This window comes from Doryrhamphus excisus, linkage group LG14 (genome assembly GCF_037039965.1).
Source record: "Doryrhamphus excisus strain RoL-2023G ecotype Guam linkage group LG14, RoL_Dexc_Guam_v1.1, whole genome shotgun sequence".
Lineage (NCBI taxonomy): Eukaryota > Metazoa > Chordata > Actinopteri > Syngnathiformes > Syngnathidae > Doryrhamphus > Doryrhamphus excisus.
The window spans coordinates 19,882,422-19,901,719 of record NC_136370.1 but is presented as its reverse complement, the minus strand read 5'-3'; the positions used below and the strand labels follow the sequence as shown (position 1 = coordinate 19,901,719).

Genomic DNA, 19,298 nt, shown 5'->3' with positions numbered 1-19,298 from the left:
GCTTCCCCGGTGACGTGATGAACTTTGTGCAATGTGACGGAGCAGACATCGATCTATAAGGGAACCTTTTGGTCACCCTCACATTGGGCGTGACTGTTAAATAACCCGCCATGGGGCCAAAGTGCCAGCAATGACAAACACTCACGAATTCCATCTAGAAAATGTTTTTTTTGTAACAGATTCATTGGATTTACATGATTTCCTTTGGGGAGAAATTGTCTTGTCTTTTGGTCGGTTGTAACTTGCTACCAAAGACGCATTTACTGTATTTTCTGGAGTATAAGTCGCACAAGGCCAAAATTGGGTAGAAAAGGTAGAAAAAACATACATAAGTCGTACTGGAGTATAAGTGGCATTTTCTGCGGGTAATTTATTTTCCAAACTACTTGACCAAAACAGACATTAGGTCCTCTTGGAAGGCAAGTTGTACCAATAAAAGAATAGAGAACAGGCTGAATAGGTGTAAGATATGCTAACACAATGCTTATTCAGCTACACTAAACATAAACATGAACACAAAAGGTGTCCAGTGTTTATGGAACATTAAGACTTTTTTCATGTATAAGTCGCTCTGGAGTATAAGTGGCAGGAACAGCCAGCCTATGAAAAAAGTGCGACTTATAGTCCGGAAAATACGGCATACATGGTTTTTTTGCGCTAGAGGCAAAGAGAGGTGATGACGCAACTCCACAATAAAAGAGAGCACTTTGTCCAAACCATCAAAAATAGTCCGGAACCAAGATGAACGGCTTTTCCAACATGGTTGGGATTGAATGAGTTCAAGTTCCACCGTAAATCAAGGTTTCAGGTAAGAGTACAGATTGGGGCCAGCGCTACGTGGTCTTACTGACTGAGCGTACGGGCCCAAGTGTTCCATTTGACCCACAGCCGGCGTGTCGGCCAGGAGGTCTTTTCACTGCTAGCATTCAAACATCAATCATCTTGCAGAAGACATGCAAAGAAAGCAACTAGAATTTCAAAAAGCAACAACGTGCATGACCTCTGCATCCCCGACGTCATAGATAACATTTGTTTAAAAAAAACAGTCAATAGAAACATATATATATATATATTCTTAAAAAAGATACAACATTCAAGTGCTTGTCAAAAGGAAATATTTGAAAATGCTTCTTTTCAAAGTGTGTGTAAAAGTATCAGTTGTATTCTTTGTGATATATTTCCTATTTACATCATCCTAGAAATGAATATTCTGGGATGTTGGAAGCTCAATTCGTTTTTATCAAGACGGGATGGCTGGAAATGAAAACCAGACTAAATGTTTCTAGAATCAAAGGAAATCTGATTCATCTGATTGTTTCTGGTGGAACTTCTTCAAATATCATCGCGTCCTTTCAACTGAGATGCAAGCGTTCTAGTAGAAAAATTGGAGACAGGAAAAGGAGGGCAAACTCTGTTAGCATGATGAGCTAAGTATGCTAACAAGAGTTCACCGACCCCGCTAGCTAGTTTCGAGTCTTCGTCCAACTTCATGTAAAGCTCGAGGTCAACAATATCAATATTAGCTTGGAATATTCAACATTATTTTGAACAAAACCCCATTTAGCACATTAGCATGCTGCAGATAAGAACTAAGGAATGGATGCTACATGATGAGATGCTAGCTAACGTGACATCAAGTCCAATTAGGGTGGTAAATATAAACAGCATGCTACTACGTTGTTCAAACACACCTAGGGGGCCCCAACTGGGTACATCTCTTAGCAGCTAACGTTAGCTTATGAAACCAGGAAACAATCCATCACAATCAATTTGTGTTCATGAATAAGACTTGCATAGCTCTGCACCACGTTTCAATCTTGAAGAGCGTCACAATATTACAAAAATAAAATGCTGCTGAGGAGCCACTGAGCAAGGCACTTACCTCCTCCTACACACCCCTCGCTGTGGCAGAGGATGCACTCAGAGGACCACAGCATGAACAACCAGCAGGCGGCGCCGTTCCTCCTTTCAGTCCAGTACTGAAAGCCAGATCACGGACATAGCAATGGGGGGGGGGGTTAGCTTGTTTACTTCCAGGACAAGCTAATATGTCGGCCCCGACTGGTTTGGCGCTTGAACGACAAAGCGGCATGTTTGTTAATTGTGCCTTAAATCTTTGCAAGGTGACTCCAAGTCGACATCAGGACGACGCCATCGCTCTGCTCCGTAGCGCGCTAGCTACTCTAAGTACTTCCTGCCATTTGTCACACATGCAGAGGAATGCATAGCCAAATTGGGGGGGGGGGGGGGGACTTCGAAATGGACCTCCACACAGGAAGCAGCAAGAGCATCAACTGGACAGCAAATGCCCGCCCCCTGTCAATCAGTCAACTCTAGGCTAGGCTACGTTCACACTGCAGGTCCATCTAGCCATTCATTTTCTATGCTGGAGCCTATCCCAGCTGAGTTATGGGCGAGAGGCGGGGTACACGCCAGGGTTGTCCTCACATATAGACAACCAATCTCACACTCACGTTCATACCTGGACAATTTACAGTCGCCAATCAACCTAATGTGCACGTTTTTGGAATTGGGGGGTCGGGTGCAGGGGGGGGGTAACCGGAGAAACCCCACGCTCGCACGGGGAGAACATGAAAAGTCCACACAGATTATTCAAAACCCCAAAAATGGATGCTGTCAGTGAAGCGACTCACGTTGTCGTCTTCCACGCAAACATTTTCACATCAAATGCAAAACGAGTAACAAAGTAGCAAAGTGACAAAGTAGCAAAGTAACAAAGTAGCAAAGTAACAAAGTAACAAAGTAGCAAAGTAGCAAAGTAACAAAGTAGCAAAGTGACAAAGTAGCAAAGTAACAAAGTAGCAAAGTAACAAAGTAACAAAGTAGCAAAGTAGCAAAGTAACAAAATAGCAAAGTAACAAAGTAACAAAGTAGCAAAGTAGCAAAGTAACAAAGTAGCAAAGTAGCAAAGTAGCAAAGTAGCAAAGTAACAAAGTAACAAAGTAACAAAGTAACAAAGTAACAAAGTAACAAAGTAGCAAAGTAGCAAAGTAACAAAGTAACAAAGTAACAAAGTAGTAAAGTAACACAGTAACAAAGTAACAAAGTAACAAAGTAACAAAGTAGCAAAGTAGCAAAGTAACAAAGTAACAAAGTAACAAAGTAACAAAGTAGCAAAGTAGTAAAGTAACAAAGTAGCAAAGTAACAAAGTAGCAAAGTAACAAAGTAGTAAAGTAACATACCCTGCAGTGTGAACACAGTATGGTTTCATACTGGTTTCATTTCATGTCATAGCGTTTGTGTGTTCGCTATAAATGTACAGTATATAAAGTACAATGACTACAAAAGGGACCTAAAGGGGAGCCTTGAGGCGCTCCTAATGGAAGGTCTACGACAGTGACTCATACTTGGATGACTTGTAGCTAGTGTTGTGTTTAAGTGTATCATTATTGGCGTGAGGAGATGTATAAAAATAACCTAGCTTCTCTCGGATGCTCTCGCTGCTCCATGCGAGCTAACGCTAACAAACCTTTTTAGCAGAGGATGTGAGCGCCACCAAAAGTAGAAAGGATGATTAATCGATATAGAAAAGACACGTCAATCTTTCGGCTGCCAGTTGTAGTATTTCACGTAGCAGGCAACGAGAAGTGAAAGAGAGGGCAGACTTTGAAACATGCTCCTTCGGTCTTTGTAGCGCTACCAGTATGCTAACCCTGGATGTCCACGTCTGAAACCTGTTTGACGTCCATTAAACGTTCCTCTGCATGCACCGAGTGTGAGTGTGTGTGTGAGTGTGTGTGAGTGTGAGTGTGTGTGAGTGTGTGTGTGTGGCAGGCCAGAATCCAGCTGGACATGCATAGACGGGTATGTACAATCAGTGTGCAAACGTTTAGCAGCAACGTGAGTGGACCCAGGAACCTGGACCCAGGATTCCGGGGGTCTGGTTCGTCCACCTCGCTGGCTCAGCTGTCTTCAGAGTCCGGCGAGACCGGCCTGGAAACCGTAAAAATGTCTTGCCGTCGTACTTTGGTCTTCGGGGTGGGGGCCGGGGCCGGGGCCGGGGCCAGGGGCGCCGTAGTCACCCTGCGCTTGTCTGAGAGGAGTTTTATGATCTCGGCCACCTGACCCTCCAGCGCCCCCAGACGCCCCCCCAGACTGTGGATGTTCTCCCGGAGCTCCAGCCGGGTCTCGTGCAGCGCCGCCTGCAGGGCCTGCTCAGGGACGGGGCAGAAGGGGTGAGGGGACGCCAGCGAGGGGGGGCTGTGCAGGAGCGGGGTGGCGGCGGCGGGGGTGCGCACCTCCCCGGCACGGTCAATGCGTAACTCGCTCTTGGTTATGCCGCTGTCGCACGAGTCAGTCTTCCGCAACGGGTTGGCGCCGGACACGCCCCCCTCCTCTATGTCCCCGCTCCGCCCTCCCTCTTGAACTTTGACCTCCTGGGAGAGCATCTCCACGGAAACGGCCTTGTTGCTCAGCCCGTCAACGTGGCGGGCCTCGGCGGGCGCCATGTTGCTTTTCAGACGCATCCAGCCGCCGGTCCTGAGCGGCGGACTGGTGCACACCTTCAAGGTGACGCTCGGATCGCCGGGCCGTAGGTCCAGCGCGGTATTCTGCTTGGCGGGGGTCTCGCTGTAGACCACCTGAGACACGGTGAGCACGCTGCTGCTGGGCGGGGCTCCGTTTTGAAGGTGCGCCCGCCGCAGGCTGGGAGGCAGGGAGTGTTGCAGGCTGGAGTGGCCCAGCTGCAGGCTGTGGGGGTGCAGGTGCTGGTTCTTGTCCGGGTCCGAATGCAAGGCGGCGCCGCTGGTGGTGGCGGTGGCGGCGGCGGCGGCGGCGCCTTGGATCCGCAGCTCCTTCTGCTGTTTGAATTTCTGGAAAAGCTTGCGGACGGGATGATCCTGAGGGATGGTGAGCTGCACCTCGTTCTTGGCTCGCTGGCGCTCCTCCTCCTCCTTCTTCACCTCACTGATCTTGCGGAAGATGATCTGAAGACAGCCGAGAAGAAGCACGCACTGTTATGCAAACGTCTTACCAGGAATACCAGGAACAATCATCTTGTGCCGTGACTTCCTGTGACAGACATCAGTCAGTGTTGACTTTGCGGATGTAAATGATACAGCCCCCCCCCCCCCCCCCAACCCCCCCAGCCTGTGAGGCGCCAGCTTCTCCTCTGGCTCCTCTTCCTGGCTAATTACACCCTGAAACACCCGCCAGGCAGCCGGCGCTTATTCCCGCTTAAATGACCTCCGGCACAATCAATACCTGACACTTCATCTGTACTCCCTCCTGACCTGAACCTCCACGTCTGCTGCTCATCCAGCCTGGGACCCCCCTCCCCCTCCCCCCATATTAGTGTTCATTGTTAGCTAGCCGCAGGATGAACACTTTCACTAAATTAACGACGGAGTGCAGAGCCAGGATGAAATGAGGAAGCTCCTGGGAGGAGAAGAGCTTTTCCACCAGAAATAAGCAAACTGCGGCCTGTGAAGCTTTATGTTTGTTTTTTTAAACCTTTAACACGGAATGCTATTTTTAGCGTAATAATTCCCATGGTTTGTGAAGCGACAGACTCTGGTCATACACGGGTCATTACCGTGTAGCCACGTTCTTTTTTACAACCTTTAACATGAAAGTTCTAGTCGGTAATAGAATGAGCAATGCTATTTTTAGACTCTAGTGATACGGGTCATGATGGCAACCATGGGTACAAAGCAGAGTGGGGGTTTGTTTACAGGGTCACAGACAATAAGCTTCTCTATGACAAAGCTGCGGAAAAGCCCAGTGGAACCTTAGTTTTGGTGATCAATTCATTCTATTGGAAATGAGGTCAATCCAATCAATTTGGTTTAGGTTTGCTTTTTTTTTAATCTTTAACATTGAATGCTATTTTTTATGTCATTATTGGCAGTTTTACTGCTGTGTTATTGTGGGTTAGGGTTATCTATCTATCTAGCCATCCACCCACCCACCCATCCATCTATGGTCCCAGACATTGAAACATAAGATACAGCAATTAGAACTGTGTAGAAAACCATTCCAAATGCATATACATAACAAAAGAAGAAGTAATAAACATTGAATGTCAGCTTTGTTTGGCCCCATGGTGAGTCATTCTTGTGGTGTAACTATTGTTAGTTAGTAAAGAGTCAAATGCTGTTGTCGTGATTGGCAGGTGACAGAGCTGGGAGACGATGACGTCCGGTTCCTGTTGCCAGGTGATAGCATGCTAACACTAGCATGCTAACAGGCACTTTACCCAAGTCACAAACACAGTTGGACTCATGCAGTGTATTAGTAACACCCCAAGACTGACTCGCCAACGTTTGGTTTGGACATCCATGAGTGCAAATATCGAACTGATTGAAAGACACCCCCCAGCCCCCAGCCCCCAGCACCCCCGCTCCCCCAGCGAGTTCTGCAGCTTTACCAATTGAGTGCAAATGAGTTTTCTATCAATAAATGCACCAATTATGGCAATTAGAAGCACAAAATGGTGAGTTTTCCCACAAAACCAAATAATGGTTTGAGAAAATGAAATCGTGAAAAGTTTATGGAAGACATACGTCACAGATGGAAGAGCCTGATAAAACATTGATTTTATGGAGCGCTTATTTATTTGTTTCACCCTGTACCCACCCAAAGCACTTCTTGGTGCTGGTGGTAAGTTACATCTGTAGTCACAGCTGCCTAACATGAGGCATAACGTTGGTAAATGAAGTCATGAAAGAAGGGAACAAGGTAACTAGGAACTACAGCTAGAATCCTAGCAGGACTTGGTTAAAGGTCCTGTTATTTTTTTAAATTCAGTTGAAGAATCTGCAAGGATACACCGGATACTCTTTTCCCTCCTTTTTTGCAGGTGGTATGAAATGGTTTCGCCATGTTAAGGTGTCTTGCGCCTTCAGGGCCGTCCTTGTCTTATTACCTCTAAAAGTCGGTTCCTAAGTAGGAAAGGTCAGTCGCTTCACGCTGAAGTCGTTCTAGCTAACAAGTGTGAAGGCAGCAGCGTTGCCGCAGGTGATAATGAGTCTCAGGTTCAAAGTGATGCCAGCCTTGAGGTTGCCACGGTTACGGGGCGGCGAGTGGGCGCATGGAAAAGTCTGATTCAAGTCCAGTAAGTTTGTGGTCACAATGTGGGGAACTGAAAATACACACAAAAGCCACACCGGGAAGGGGAAGGTGTGATGGAACAAGCCTAACTCCACGTTGCACACTGGGCAAAGAAAGAACAATGTTTGGGGACCCCCACAGCAAAGACGGGTACCATACAGACGTTTGTATTTATTGCAGTCGACAAGTGTTTCTGTGGCTTTGTGTTGCTCACACGAGACGTGGACAAAGGGTTTTTTTCACTGACATAATGTACATTTTACCTTTGACATCAACGAGGTTAAAGTAGTGGCAGTACTTCCATTTGGCAAACGCTGTCTTCTCACTGGCGTCCTCCTCACTCGCCATCTCTCACTATCGCACTTTGGACGTCCTCTAAAAACACTATGCTACTAAACCTTAGCCAATCCTTATTGGTTATGTGCTCTAAACACCCGCCCACTCAACTTCTCTGATTGGCCGGGGACGCAATCTTACTAAACCTTAGCAATCGTCATTGCTTATGTGCTCTAAAGACCCGCCCACCCAAGTTCTCTGATTGGCCGAAGACGCAACTTTACTAAAACCTGAGCCAATCCTCATTGCTTATGTGGTTATGTCCCCCCTCCCTTGTCATTCTGCAATACTCTCAGCGCTGCATATTAGTAATGAAGTCGGTGATATATTTTTAGGCGGCTTCAGTAACGTGCGGTAACGAGGTGTCGAAAATGGTAACGGCGTTATGCTGACAGTACAACAAATTAGTTAGATTACCCGTTACTGGAAAAAGTTTTAAACACCGTTATTCGGTATCATGACGGACAGCTTTTGTAAAAAGTCCGAAATGAAGTATGAACTTTGTATTTGAACTTGCAAGGTGAAATACTTATTTCCCTGTGCTGTATAACAAAGTCATGGTGTAGGCGCCATCTCATGTGGTCATGTGATCACACACGTGAACGTGACCTGGCAAGCTGCTGCTGCTGTGATGGTGATGATGATGATGATGATGATGATGGTGGTGGTGCAGGTCACTACGGCGACCATAAAAAGTTAATGTGGACGTTTGAAGACGCTGGTGTAAAAGCTCTCAAGGTGATGACCATCTCGTGGGAACTAATGGAATATTTCCCGTAAAACTACTCCACACGCCTAATGTGATGAAATACTAGTGAAGTACTACTACGTTTACGTTGACAGAGGGAGTGTCTGAAGTCCGGCTGCTCGTGACGTAGCCAGCATTCATTTCAGTGCCGACCGCACACGAAGATTGGAAGGAATGATGTCAACTTTTTTCCCAGAGATTCCAGAAGGAGACGCTAGCTAACGTCGACTCGCCGCTGTTTAAATATGCATGAGGCGAGCAGTCGGGGTTTATTTAGGGTGTCGCACTCCGACTGACTGATGTTTTCATTTGGCCAAGCACGTTTGTGACTGGAGGCAAAGAAAACAGGAAGTTGTGGCGCTCATAAATCACAGCGGCCACGGCGGCACAGGAAACGATGACGTAATATTACAGTAGAGCAACATGGTGGACATGCAATGTTTCCTTGACTGGACTGCACTGCAGCCTTTTAGCGCCAGAAGGATATTCCGGCTAATCAAACACTGGGGAAATTAAGAGATGAACACCACAGCAGAATAATTGCATCCCCGGTCCTGCTGCATTATGCAGACCACAGGTTGATGGTACTACGCCGGAATGGGGAAATATGCATCCATATAACGATGGAATCCAATAAGCCGGGGCTCAACTTGTGGCCATTAAACAGACAACAAAGTTGGCGGCGAGCAGCAGCTGACAGCCGCTCACTTTGTGGCAAAAGAAGCCTCAATGCCGATTGGCCAAAGGCCATTAAATGGCATCAAGACCACGCTGCTCGAGTCCAGACGGTTTTATCAGTAAATACGTCTTTGGGAGCCAACGAGTTCATCATAACAAAGACAGTCATGGAAAGTGGAATGATTGACAGCCATCACTCCACCTCTGAGCGTCCTAATGGACGTCTCGCCATGTGATGTCAACCCTGGCGACTTTTTACCGCCGTGATGCTCGGCATGCTAACGCGGCGCTGCCGGCGGTCGCACGCCAGCGTGGCCGCCTGCTCGTTCATCATTGGAATTGTCCGGCAGGAAGCGGCTGGCGGGGGCGTGCGAGCATGACGGCGTGCCACCTGTTTGTCTAGCATGATGCAGCAAAGGCATTACCAAGCTTGTGGGGGAGGGGGGGGGGCATTTTACATCGGTCCAAATATTAGACATGCTCTACAAATATAAGAGCATCATTCCACCACTTCAACTTCAACAACTTGACTAATGCAGCTGTGCTCCTTGTCTGTAGCATAAACCTAGCTAGCGATATCATAACATGGTTTTATTCATGGCATGTTCAACAAGTATTGGATCCCTAATAAAATCCCTCATTGAAACACAGGCTACTGTCGCCACCGTGACATCACTTCCTGTCCGCCACTCACTCTGCTCCCCCAGGGAACACATTTATAGCATCATTTTTGCCTTAGATGGTTCATTTACTCTTACTATGTTCACTATATAGGAGTAATACAAGTGTAAAGTGACTATAGGGGTGTTAGTTCCTGTCTTGAGGGCTCTAATGTTAAATAACATGTAGAAGGTAGTAATGATGCACGACTATGGAAATATTGTATTCATAAATAAGGGATCCAAAGTGCGAAAATGAGGGACTCCTGTATTTAAATAAATGAATTCATATTTTTATGAACTATTTATGAAATCCATTATATTAGTATAAACTAATATATAAGTAAACATATATTAGTATATAACTATTAGTATATTAGTATAGAACTATTGTTCTATTATTTCTGCTGTTTTTTTCATTCATTCATTCAAACTCCACATCGTGATGGCCAAGGGTGGAATCGAACTCGGGTCTCCTAACTGCGAGGTCTGTGCGCTAACCACTCCTCCTCCTTTTAATAGTAAAAAAAATCAATGAATAGGAATAATAAAAATGGCATTTAAAGTAAAACCAAGACAAAATGACACATGTCATGTGACAGGGATGAGGAGACGGACGCGTCGGTTGCGTCTGCACGTGTCCTCCGATGACAGGATGAAGGCGGGCGTCTCATAAAGATGATGGAGATGCGGCGGAGGCCTCTTAGCTTTTAGGTGTCATAAAATGTTGACGAGAGGCTGGCAGAGAGAAGCTGATGGCGTTTAAAGACAACAAAGCTGATCATCAAATGTGGAAATGGGAAATGAAACGCTGCAATATCCATACATCCATATATCCATACATCCATATATCCATACATCCATATATCCATACATCCATATATCCATACATCCATATATCCATACATCCATATATCCATACATCCATATATCCATACATCCATACATCCATATATCCATACATCCATACATCCATATATCCATACATCCATATATCCATACATCCATATATCCATACATCCATATATCCATACATCCATATATCCATACATCCATATATCCATACATCCATATATCCATACATCCATATATCCATACATCCATATATCCATACATCCATATATCCATACATCCATATATCCATACATCCATACATCCATATATCCATACATCCATATATCCATACATCCATACATCCATATATCCATACATCCATATATCCATACATCCATATATCCATACATCCATATATCCATACATCCATATATCCATACATCCATACATCCATACATCCATATATCCATACATCCATATATCCATACATCCACCATACATCCATACATCCATATATCCATACATCCATATATCCATACATCCATACATCCATACATCCATATATCCATACATCCATAAATCCATATATCCATACATCCATATATCCATACATCCATACATCCATTCATCCATATATCCATACATCCATACATCCATTCATCCATATATCTATACATCCATACATCCATACATCCATATATCCATACATCCATTCATCCATATATCTATACATCCATATATCCATACATCCATATATCCATACATCCATATATCCATACATCCATATATCCATACATCCATTCATCCATATATCCATACATCCATATATCCATACATCCATATATCCATTCATCCATATATCCATACATCCATATATCCATACATCCATATATCCATACATCCATATATCCATACATCAACACGTTCAATGTAATACAACATCATCTTTAATGGCACCTAAGTGCCGAAAGAAGGCTGAGCTGATGCCCATGATGGATGCCCATGATGCCCATGATGGCCATGATGCCCATGATGGATGCCCATGATGGATGCCCATGATGCCCATGATGGATGCCCATGATGCCCATGATGGATGCCCATGATGCCCATGATGCCCATGATGGCCATGATGCCCATGATGGATGCCCATGATGCCCATGATGGATGCCCATGATGCCCATGATGCCCATGATGGATGCCCATGATGCCCATGATGGATGCCCATGATGGATGCCCATGATGCCCATGATGGATGCCCATGATGCCCATGATGGATGCCCATGATGGATGCCCATGATGCCCATGATGGATGCCCATGATGCCCATGATGCACATGATGGATGCCCATGATGCCCATGATGCCCATGATGCCCATGATGCCCATGATGGATGCCCATGATGCCCATGATGGATGCCCATGATGCCCATGATGCCCATGATGGATGCCCATGATGCCCATGATGGATGCCCATGATGGATGCCCATGATGGATGCCCATGATGCCCATGATGGATGCCCATGATGCCCATGATGGATGCCCATGATGGATGCCCATGATGGATGCCCATGATGGATGCCCATGATGGCCATGATGCCCATGATGGATGCCCATGATGGATGCCCATGATGGATGCCCATGATGGATGCCCATGATGGATGCCCATGATGGATGTCCATGATGCCCATGATGGATGCCCATGATGGATGCCCATGATGGATGCCCATGATGGATGCCCATGATGCCCATGATGGATGCCCATGATGGATGCCCATGATGGATGCCCATGATGCCCATGATGGATGCCCATGATGGCCATGATGCCCATGATGGATGCCCATGATGGATGCCCATGATGGATGCCCATGATGCCCATGATGGATGCCCATGATGCCCATGATGCCTGCGTTCTTCAAGGCAGGACGTTTCATCACAGCTGCACTGAGCTTGACATGTCCACTTTATTAGGTACATTTGAGCTGGGGGGTGGGGGTGGGGGGGTCCCGTGCTAGACCGGCTTTTAGTAGTCTGCTCACGCCTCTTGTGGTCCCACCAGATGTACCGTGAGATGTAATAGCTGAAACATTCCGTAGCTGTGGGGACTTTAATCCCACGTGGTTCGGGAAGAAATGACACGTGCTGGCGAAGGGGCGCCTTCGTTCCTCTGCTGATTAAATTCTCGATGTTGCTTGGTTATTTGCTCTCTCCCACCGAGCAGCAGCAGCAGCAGCAGCAGCAGCTTGCCGATGATGGATGGACGCTGGATTGAGTCCAACAACAAAAGCGGGACGTGACTATTGACTGGAGAAAACATGAAATAGCAAAGATGCTAAAAATAGTAGCCATGACGCTGCGGGTGTTTACTGTAGGATGACTCCTCCTTGTCGGTCAAGCCGCGACTGGAATGTTCATTCCCGTTTGCTCCGGTGGCTCTGTTATGGGAATTTAATTTGATGTCTTCACGGGATCCAGTCCAGGATGAACCGAAGTCAGCTAGGATAGGCTCCGGCTTGTCTTCCACCTGCTACAGCCACGAGCTAATGGGCTCCAACCGCCATCACCAGATGGCCCCCAAACACCAGCATCATCAACTGGGCTGGAAGCAGCTGTTCATCCACAGAGCATCCCAAACATCCCAAAAACATTACCCTGCCAAAATCCTACAAACACTGATGCAAGCGAGGACCATCGGGACCCATACCTCAAACCCGAAGGGCTACTCAAACTAGACATGAGAGTTTTGGCTCTTGGAGGGGAGCCGGATCTTGGTGAGCCGTTCCTTTCAAAGAGCCGTTCAAAAAACTGTCATTTCATTCATTCATTTTCCACCGCTTATCCTCACCAGGGTCGAGGGAGTGCTGGAGCCTATCCCAGCTGTCTTGGGGCGAGAGGCGGGGTCCACCCTGGACTGGTGGCCAGCCAATCCCAGGGCACATATAGACAAACAACCATTCACACTCACATTCATACCTATGGACAATTTGGAGTGGCTAATTAACCTAGCATGTTTTTGGAATGTGGGAGGAAACCGGAGTACCCGGAGAAAACCCACACATGCAAACTCCACACAGAGATGGCCGACGGTGGAATCAAACTCGGGTCCCCTAGCTGTGAGGATAAGCGGTGGAAAATGAATGAAAGAATTCCCAGCTGCGACTCCCATCATTCCCATGGTTCCCGGTAATGAGCCGTTCAAAAGACCGGATTAGTTGGTGAACATCACAACACCAACTCGGACCACACCTTCATATTTGAAGCGTGATTCAGTCTAACGTTGACAGAAACGTGAGCATCCTGCCAAACAGGAAGTTGTTGGACTTTATGGGAGAGATACGTCACAGATTGATCAGCCTGATAAAACATTGATTTTATTTGTTTTACCCTGCACCCACCCAAGGGAAGTGGTGGTGGTAAGTGGTGGTAAGTTACATCTGTAGTCACAAGGTAACTAGGGAACTCCAGCTAGAATCCTATCAGGACTTTGTTAAAGATCCTGGCATTTTTTTAATTACACAGCTTTTCCATTGAAGTGAAGTCAAAAGTTCCAAAGGTTTTCAGAATGACACAAATATTAATGTTCACTAAGTCTGCTGCCCCCGTTTTTATGATGCAAATTGACGTTATGGAGGGTGATAAGACCGACGCCAATTCATTCAAATCTCTTTCTCATGAAAATGAACTTAACACCTCCCCCCCCCGCCCCTCCCTCGAAAAACATTTTGATTTCATTTCCTTGCCGACAAGGAAGAAGCCTGTCGTTGACTGATTGAATAAGAGACAGGAAGTTAAAGGAGGACGCTTCTTGGTACGTCTCAACTTCTGTTGAACTGCTTTGAACAAAATGGCTTCCCAGGCTAAGATATTGCTGCTCGGAAGACTGCGCCTCAAGCCATCATTCACCGATCGCATCATCAAGGACTTCCAGGAGAGAGAGTTCAGTTGCCGTGAAGAAGACTTCAGGGCAACCAAGAAAGTCCAGCAAGCACGTGGACGGTCTCAGAAAGTTCATTCCTCGGTGGGATTGAGGCAGGAGATACTGTAGGTGTTGGACGGCTGAAGACCGGCGTAAAACCATCCAGGAAAAAAGCTCAGTCCGGGGTCGTCATCCTTAAATGGTTCACGTCTGGGGTTTCCAGGTGAGTGGAGTCACTCACATGTTCTCCTAAGATCACAGCCATGAATACACAATGGAACCAAAAGAAGCCCCGAGAGCCACCCAAGAACCGCTTGGTGACACCAAGGCTTTTCCAGCATAGTAAAGCAAAACCAAAGTGGTCACCAACAGGCTTGGGGAACAAAACATCGACATTTTAGGTGCGTGGCCAGGAGACCACCACATTACACCAAGCATTGACAGCATGCCTTGGTAAACTGAAAAGCCAGGGTTATTATCATAATAATAATAATAATAACAACAACATTTGACTAAATATGCAAAAACACTGAACAGCAACATCTGAAACTTGTTTTGGCCATGACTGCTCGGTCTGGATTCCAAATGAATCAAGATGCACAAAGATTCCTCCATGTGCCATCTAATTAACGCATCTAATTAATCTGTCAATTAATCTGCTGTTCCTGCAGTGTGGAAAGTGGCCCCAATTAATCCCATTTTCAACTCCAGTTCCAAAGCCGATGTTCAGAATTAGAGACCAATCAATCAGTGTAATTAATGCCTGTTATATCAAAAATGATGGAAAATGGTCCGACCCTGAAAGTGATTAATCATCTAAATAAGCCAAATCCTCCTCAGCATGCTAAGCAGTTCACGTTTATTCAATTAGGCCGTTTGGTGCGGGTCAACACCTAATTGAACACAATTAGATTTCTGTGAACAAGCAACGTCAAATCCCCGCATGCGGACTGTCAGGCTGGAGTACCACAGGGCTCCATTCTTGGACCCATTTTATTTTCATAAATGTTTGCAAAGACTTCGCTCTCACATTGTATGCAGACCATGCTGTCATTTTGACATAAATGTATGGATAATATTACCTCAGTAGGATTTGAATTCCGCTTTAAAAATAGCTTTTGTTGTTAAATTGGGGATTTTGGCCTGCAGGAATTTTCCTGTATCTTATGAAGGTCATGTTCCACATTTCTATTTTTAGCCACGTGGAGACGCCTTCTGCCAAACAAGCCGCAAGCCTCCTTTAGCTGGTAGCATCTTGGAGAAGAAGCGGCGTCTTCTTGGACGACAAGATGGACCCTCAGGCCTTTGGACTGACTGTCCCACAATGCTTTGAGCCCGGGGGGGGGCATGTGTAACACATACTAGTGCTGGATGTAGGACACCTCAAATAGCAACAAAAGCTTGCCAAGCAGGCTCTCTGCTACAAGTTGGGAGAAAAAAGTCAAAAAGCGGCAAAAAGCATCAATTGTACTTTTTTGTACTAAAAGTGGAACAGGAAGTGTTCAGCCTGTTGCCATGGTTGTCGGCGCTTCAGCAGCTCCTGTCAGCCATCACTGTTAATGACTACATGGAGATCAAGCCGGGCTGTCAGCGCTTTGCAACATCTTCAAAAAACCTCATTATATCATAGATCAATTTGCTGCCAAGCTGAAGTAAATTAGCTCTCATCCAATACGACGGCAAACATCCACTTCCTGTCAGACTGCCTCCAAGAGTAGGATGTCAACAACACAGGAAGGTCCAAACACAAGTTAAAAATAAAATGAAATAAATAATAAATAAATGATAAATCCTAATAAATAGTTTGTCATAAACGAGCGATGGGGATGGACGCTCAGAAGCAAGCGGCGGCAAAGAGCACATTTTGGACCTTTGTCCTCTCCAAAGCTCATCGATCTCGCCATGACAGCTGAGGAGGCGTTTGGCGGCCGCCGGGAGCTCGTAACAGGAAAAGAGCTTTCATAATAAGAGCTCTGGCGACTGGAGGCTTGGATGCAGCGTGACTTCCTCCTTTGGACTATCACATGACCCGTTGGAACGCTTCAATACTCCATGCGGCTTTTCATCCATAAATCAAACCATGAGAGGTTGGACGGGACCCCAGTTGCCCGCCCCCCCAATATTCATATTAACATGACATTTTTATGCTTAAGTTTTCTGCTGGCGGCGCACAAAGCAAAGTCCTAACAGGCATTGCCTGGGACAGCTCTGGAAAGAGGGGGCTTATGTGACCTTTGGCTTCGGGCAAAGGTCATTCACATTTTTTCGCTTGTAAATTTCGGAGAAAATTTTTTGTACTTTATTTTCCTGAATTTACGACGTTACACTCGAAATCTCCGATTTTTTTCTGGACTGTAGTTCTTTACTAACTAATACAGTTACACCACAAGTCTCTGCTTTTCTTTTGAAAATGTAGCCTACATTGCGGCTTTTTGTGTGCTATCTCTATTGGGAAGGTGAAGCAGATGAAACGCTTCGTAATAAATGTGCATATTTTACATCTTGGTCATTTTTCCACATCAACGTAAGACTTTAAAAAGTGCTGAGTTGCTGTAAAAATCCCATCAAGGATTGTAATGCCTTGCTGCATTTTCACATTTAACCTTCGACCCCCGAGCAGTGCCATGGTGGACTCAGCCATGCAGATGCCCACTCAGCATGAAAAGGAAGTTGTCCTCCATCAGTAGGAGTGGTCTTTGGGCACCGACTAGAGAAGAAGCGTTGAGGACGGCAGCGGCCTGCCCCATGGACTCCAAAGAGACAATCATTCTCACTGTGGCTCCTCAAGGACTAGGAAGACTTCAAACACTGCTGGGTCTCGTACGGGTCCTCGGGTGGACAATGGACAGGACTACAGTGTCAAAATGGATCAGATGTCAATCAGATGATTTATTTCCACTTTCAGTCTTGTTGTGCACCACAACAGGAACTAAAAGGCTAAACAACAAGGATTAGGTCGTTTCCACGGCGATACTTCAACGCTGTGTCACTGTAACACAGTCAGACGCCCAAAAGGTAAACAAACCCGTTTACGATATGTTCCACAACGCCGAATGACGCCCAATCAATCTAAAACAGGACAAACTAATGGAGCCCAGATCAATTGATATCTTATTCATCCATTTTCTATGCTGCTTATCCTCACTCGATCCGCAGGGGGGTGCTGGAGCCTATCCCAGCTGACTTCGGGGGACACCCTGGACTGGTGGCCAGCCAATCACAGGGCACATATAGACAACATATAGGCCAACATCGCTAATGGTAAATGGTATATGGTATATTTGCCTTCTACGTTATTCTACGTTATTCTACGTTATTCTACGTTATTCTACGTTATTCTACGTTATTCTACGTTATTCTACGTTATTCTACGTTATTCTACGTTATTCTACGTTATTCTACGTTATTCTACGTTATTCTACGTTATTCTACGTTATTCTACGTTATTCGAAGCCTTCATGCATCCACATGACACATTTTGACACCAAAATAGGACTAGAACCTCGCCTGGCCTCCTGGAACTGACAAAAATGTAATGGCTGCTTAATCCCAGACTTAACACAAGTAAAGAGCAGTGCAACACACACACACACACACACACACACACACACACACAGACACACACTTTCAGTTGTCCAAAAGGCATGACTAATGAGTGATGACTAATGAGTGATGACTAATGAGTGATGAATAATGAAATCAACACTTCCTGCTCGGACGCCACCAGCAGGTCAGAGGACATGACGGTGTGTGTGTGCAGGCCGACTGCGTACGGTAAATAATTAACAACCACGGCAGCCATGAAAAACAACAACAGACGTGTGGCGGCAGACAGCACACGCCAAGGAAGGAGCCAAGGGAGGAGGAAAGGAGGCGATAAGGAGGTCGGGAAGAGATCCTGTTAGATGTTTGTTTGTTTTGTCTGCTTCCTCTTCACACCGGGTACTTTATGCGTACGTATGGAAATTCTACTGTGTGGCAAACAATACTGCCAATAAAAGAAGATGATAAAAGCTCAAAGAATATTTCACTGACTTGTTTACATGAAAGAGCGCAAGCGGGAGAACATCACAATAAACCATTACCATTAACGTGTACCATGTACGGATGTGATGGTGTGTGTACACCAGTGGCAGGCGATGCCTTTGGTTCCTGCCTGGAGTGGTTGAATCCACCGCTGATACCACCACTACCACGTCACAATCATACAAGCAGTCAATCATGTACAAATATGGACTATAACAAATACAACAAAGCCCGGTTTACCCTTCATCTACACTACGCTACGCTACGCTACGCTACGCTACGCTACGCTACACTACAACACCATCTGGAGCAGTTCAGTAGCAATCTTTACCTAATAATGTGACAAAAACATTAAAAATGTCAATAAAATACATCACATTCACTTGGTCTTGACCAGTGATTCCCAATGGGTGGGCTACGGCCCCCTGGTGGGCCGTGATGGTACTGCAGGTGGGCCATGAGAGGTCATTAAAAATATGATTTATTTGTGAAATTATTATTATTTATTTTAATTATTATTATTATTATCTATTATGAAAATATTATTTTAAAAATTATTTTTATTGCAAAATATTTTTTGCACGATTAAAAAATATTTATAGGCCTAAGTAATAACCTATTGAGTGTTATTGACCTGTCACAATATTTTAGGAACCTTATACAGTTTTGGAATGTAGCTCTCTGGGCATCATGCCAGTCTTCAATGCAGTTATGAAAAGTATGAGAATACATTAGATTCAAAATTTGGGCTTCCTTTATCCCCTTGTTTTCATTTCAATCCTGAATCTTAATAATAATAATAATAATAATAATAATTTATATATAATAATAATAATAATTTATATATTAAAAACTTAAGCATTTTGTGTATGCACTGTTTATAGGACAACAGGTGGCCGTGGACATTTTTTCTATTTTCAAGTGGGCCCTGAGTTGGTAAAGGTTTGGAAGCCCTGGTCTAGACGTCTTCCAGTGGCTGCCAACCTCCCTTATCTGTTCATATAACTCCCAACGATGAACAACACCTTGTCTAG

General features: G+C 45.3%; 2 protein-coding genes across 3 annotated transcripts in view; one reads left to right on the top strand and one right to left on the bottom strand.

Moving 5' to 3' along the window:
• The window catches only part of LOC131140235 (BRF1 general transcription factor IIIB subunit a), a 273,391-nt gene that overhangs the window by 231,791 nt on the left and 22,302 nt on the right, over positions 1–19,298 (top strand). The window lies entirely within an intron of this gene.
• kcnh5b (potassium voltage-gated channel, subfamily H (eag-related), member 5b) overlaps positions 3,183–19,298 on the bottom strand; it is a 47,872-nt gene continuing 31,756 nt past the window's right edge. Inside the window, exon 14 of the mRNA XM_078796073.1 lies at positions 3,183–4,947. Coding sequence (XP_078652199.1) covers positions 3,925–4,947 — 1,023 coding nt within the window. The 3' untranslated portion in view covers positions 3,183–3,924. The remainder of the gene's footprint in view (positions 4,948–19,298) is intronic.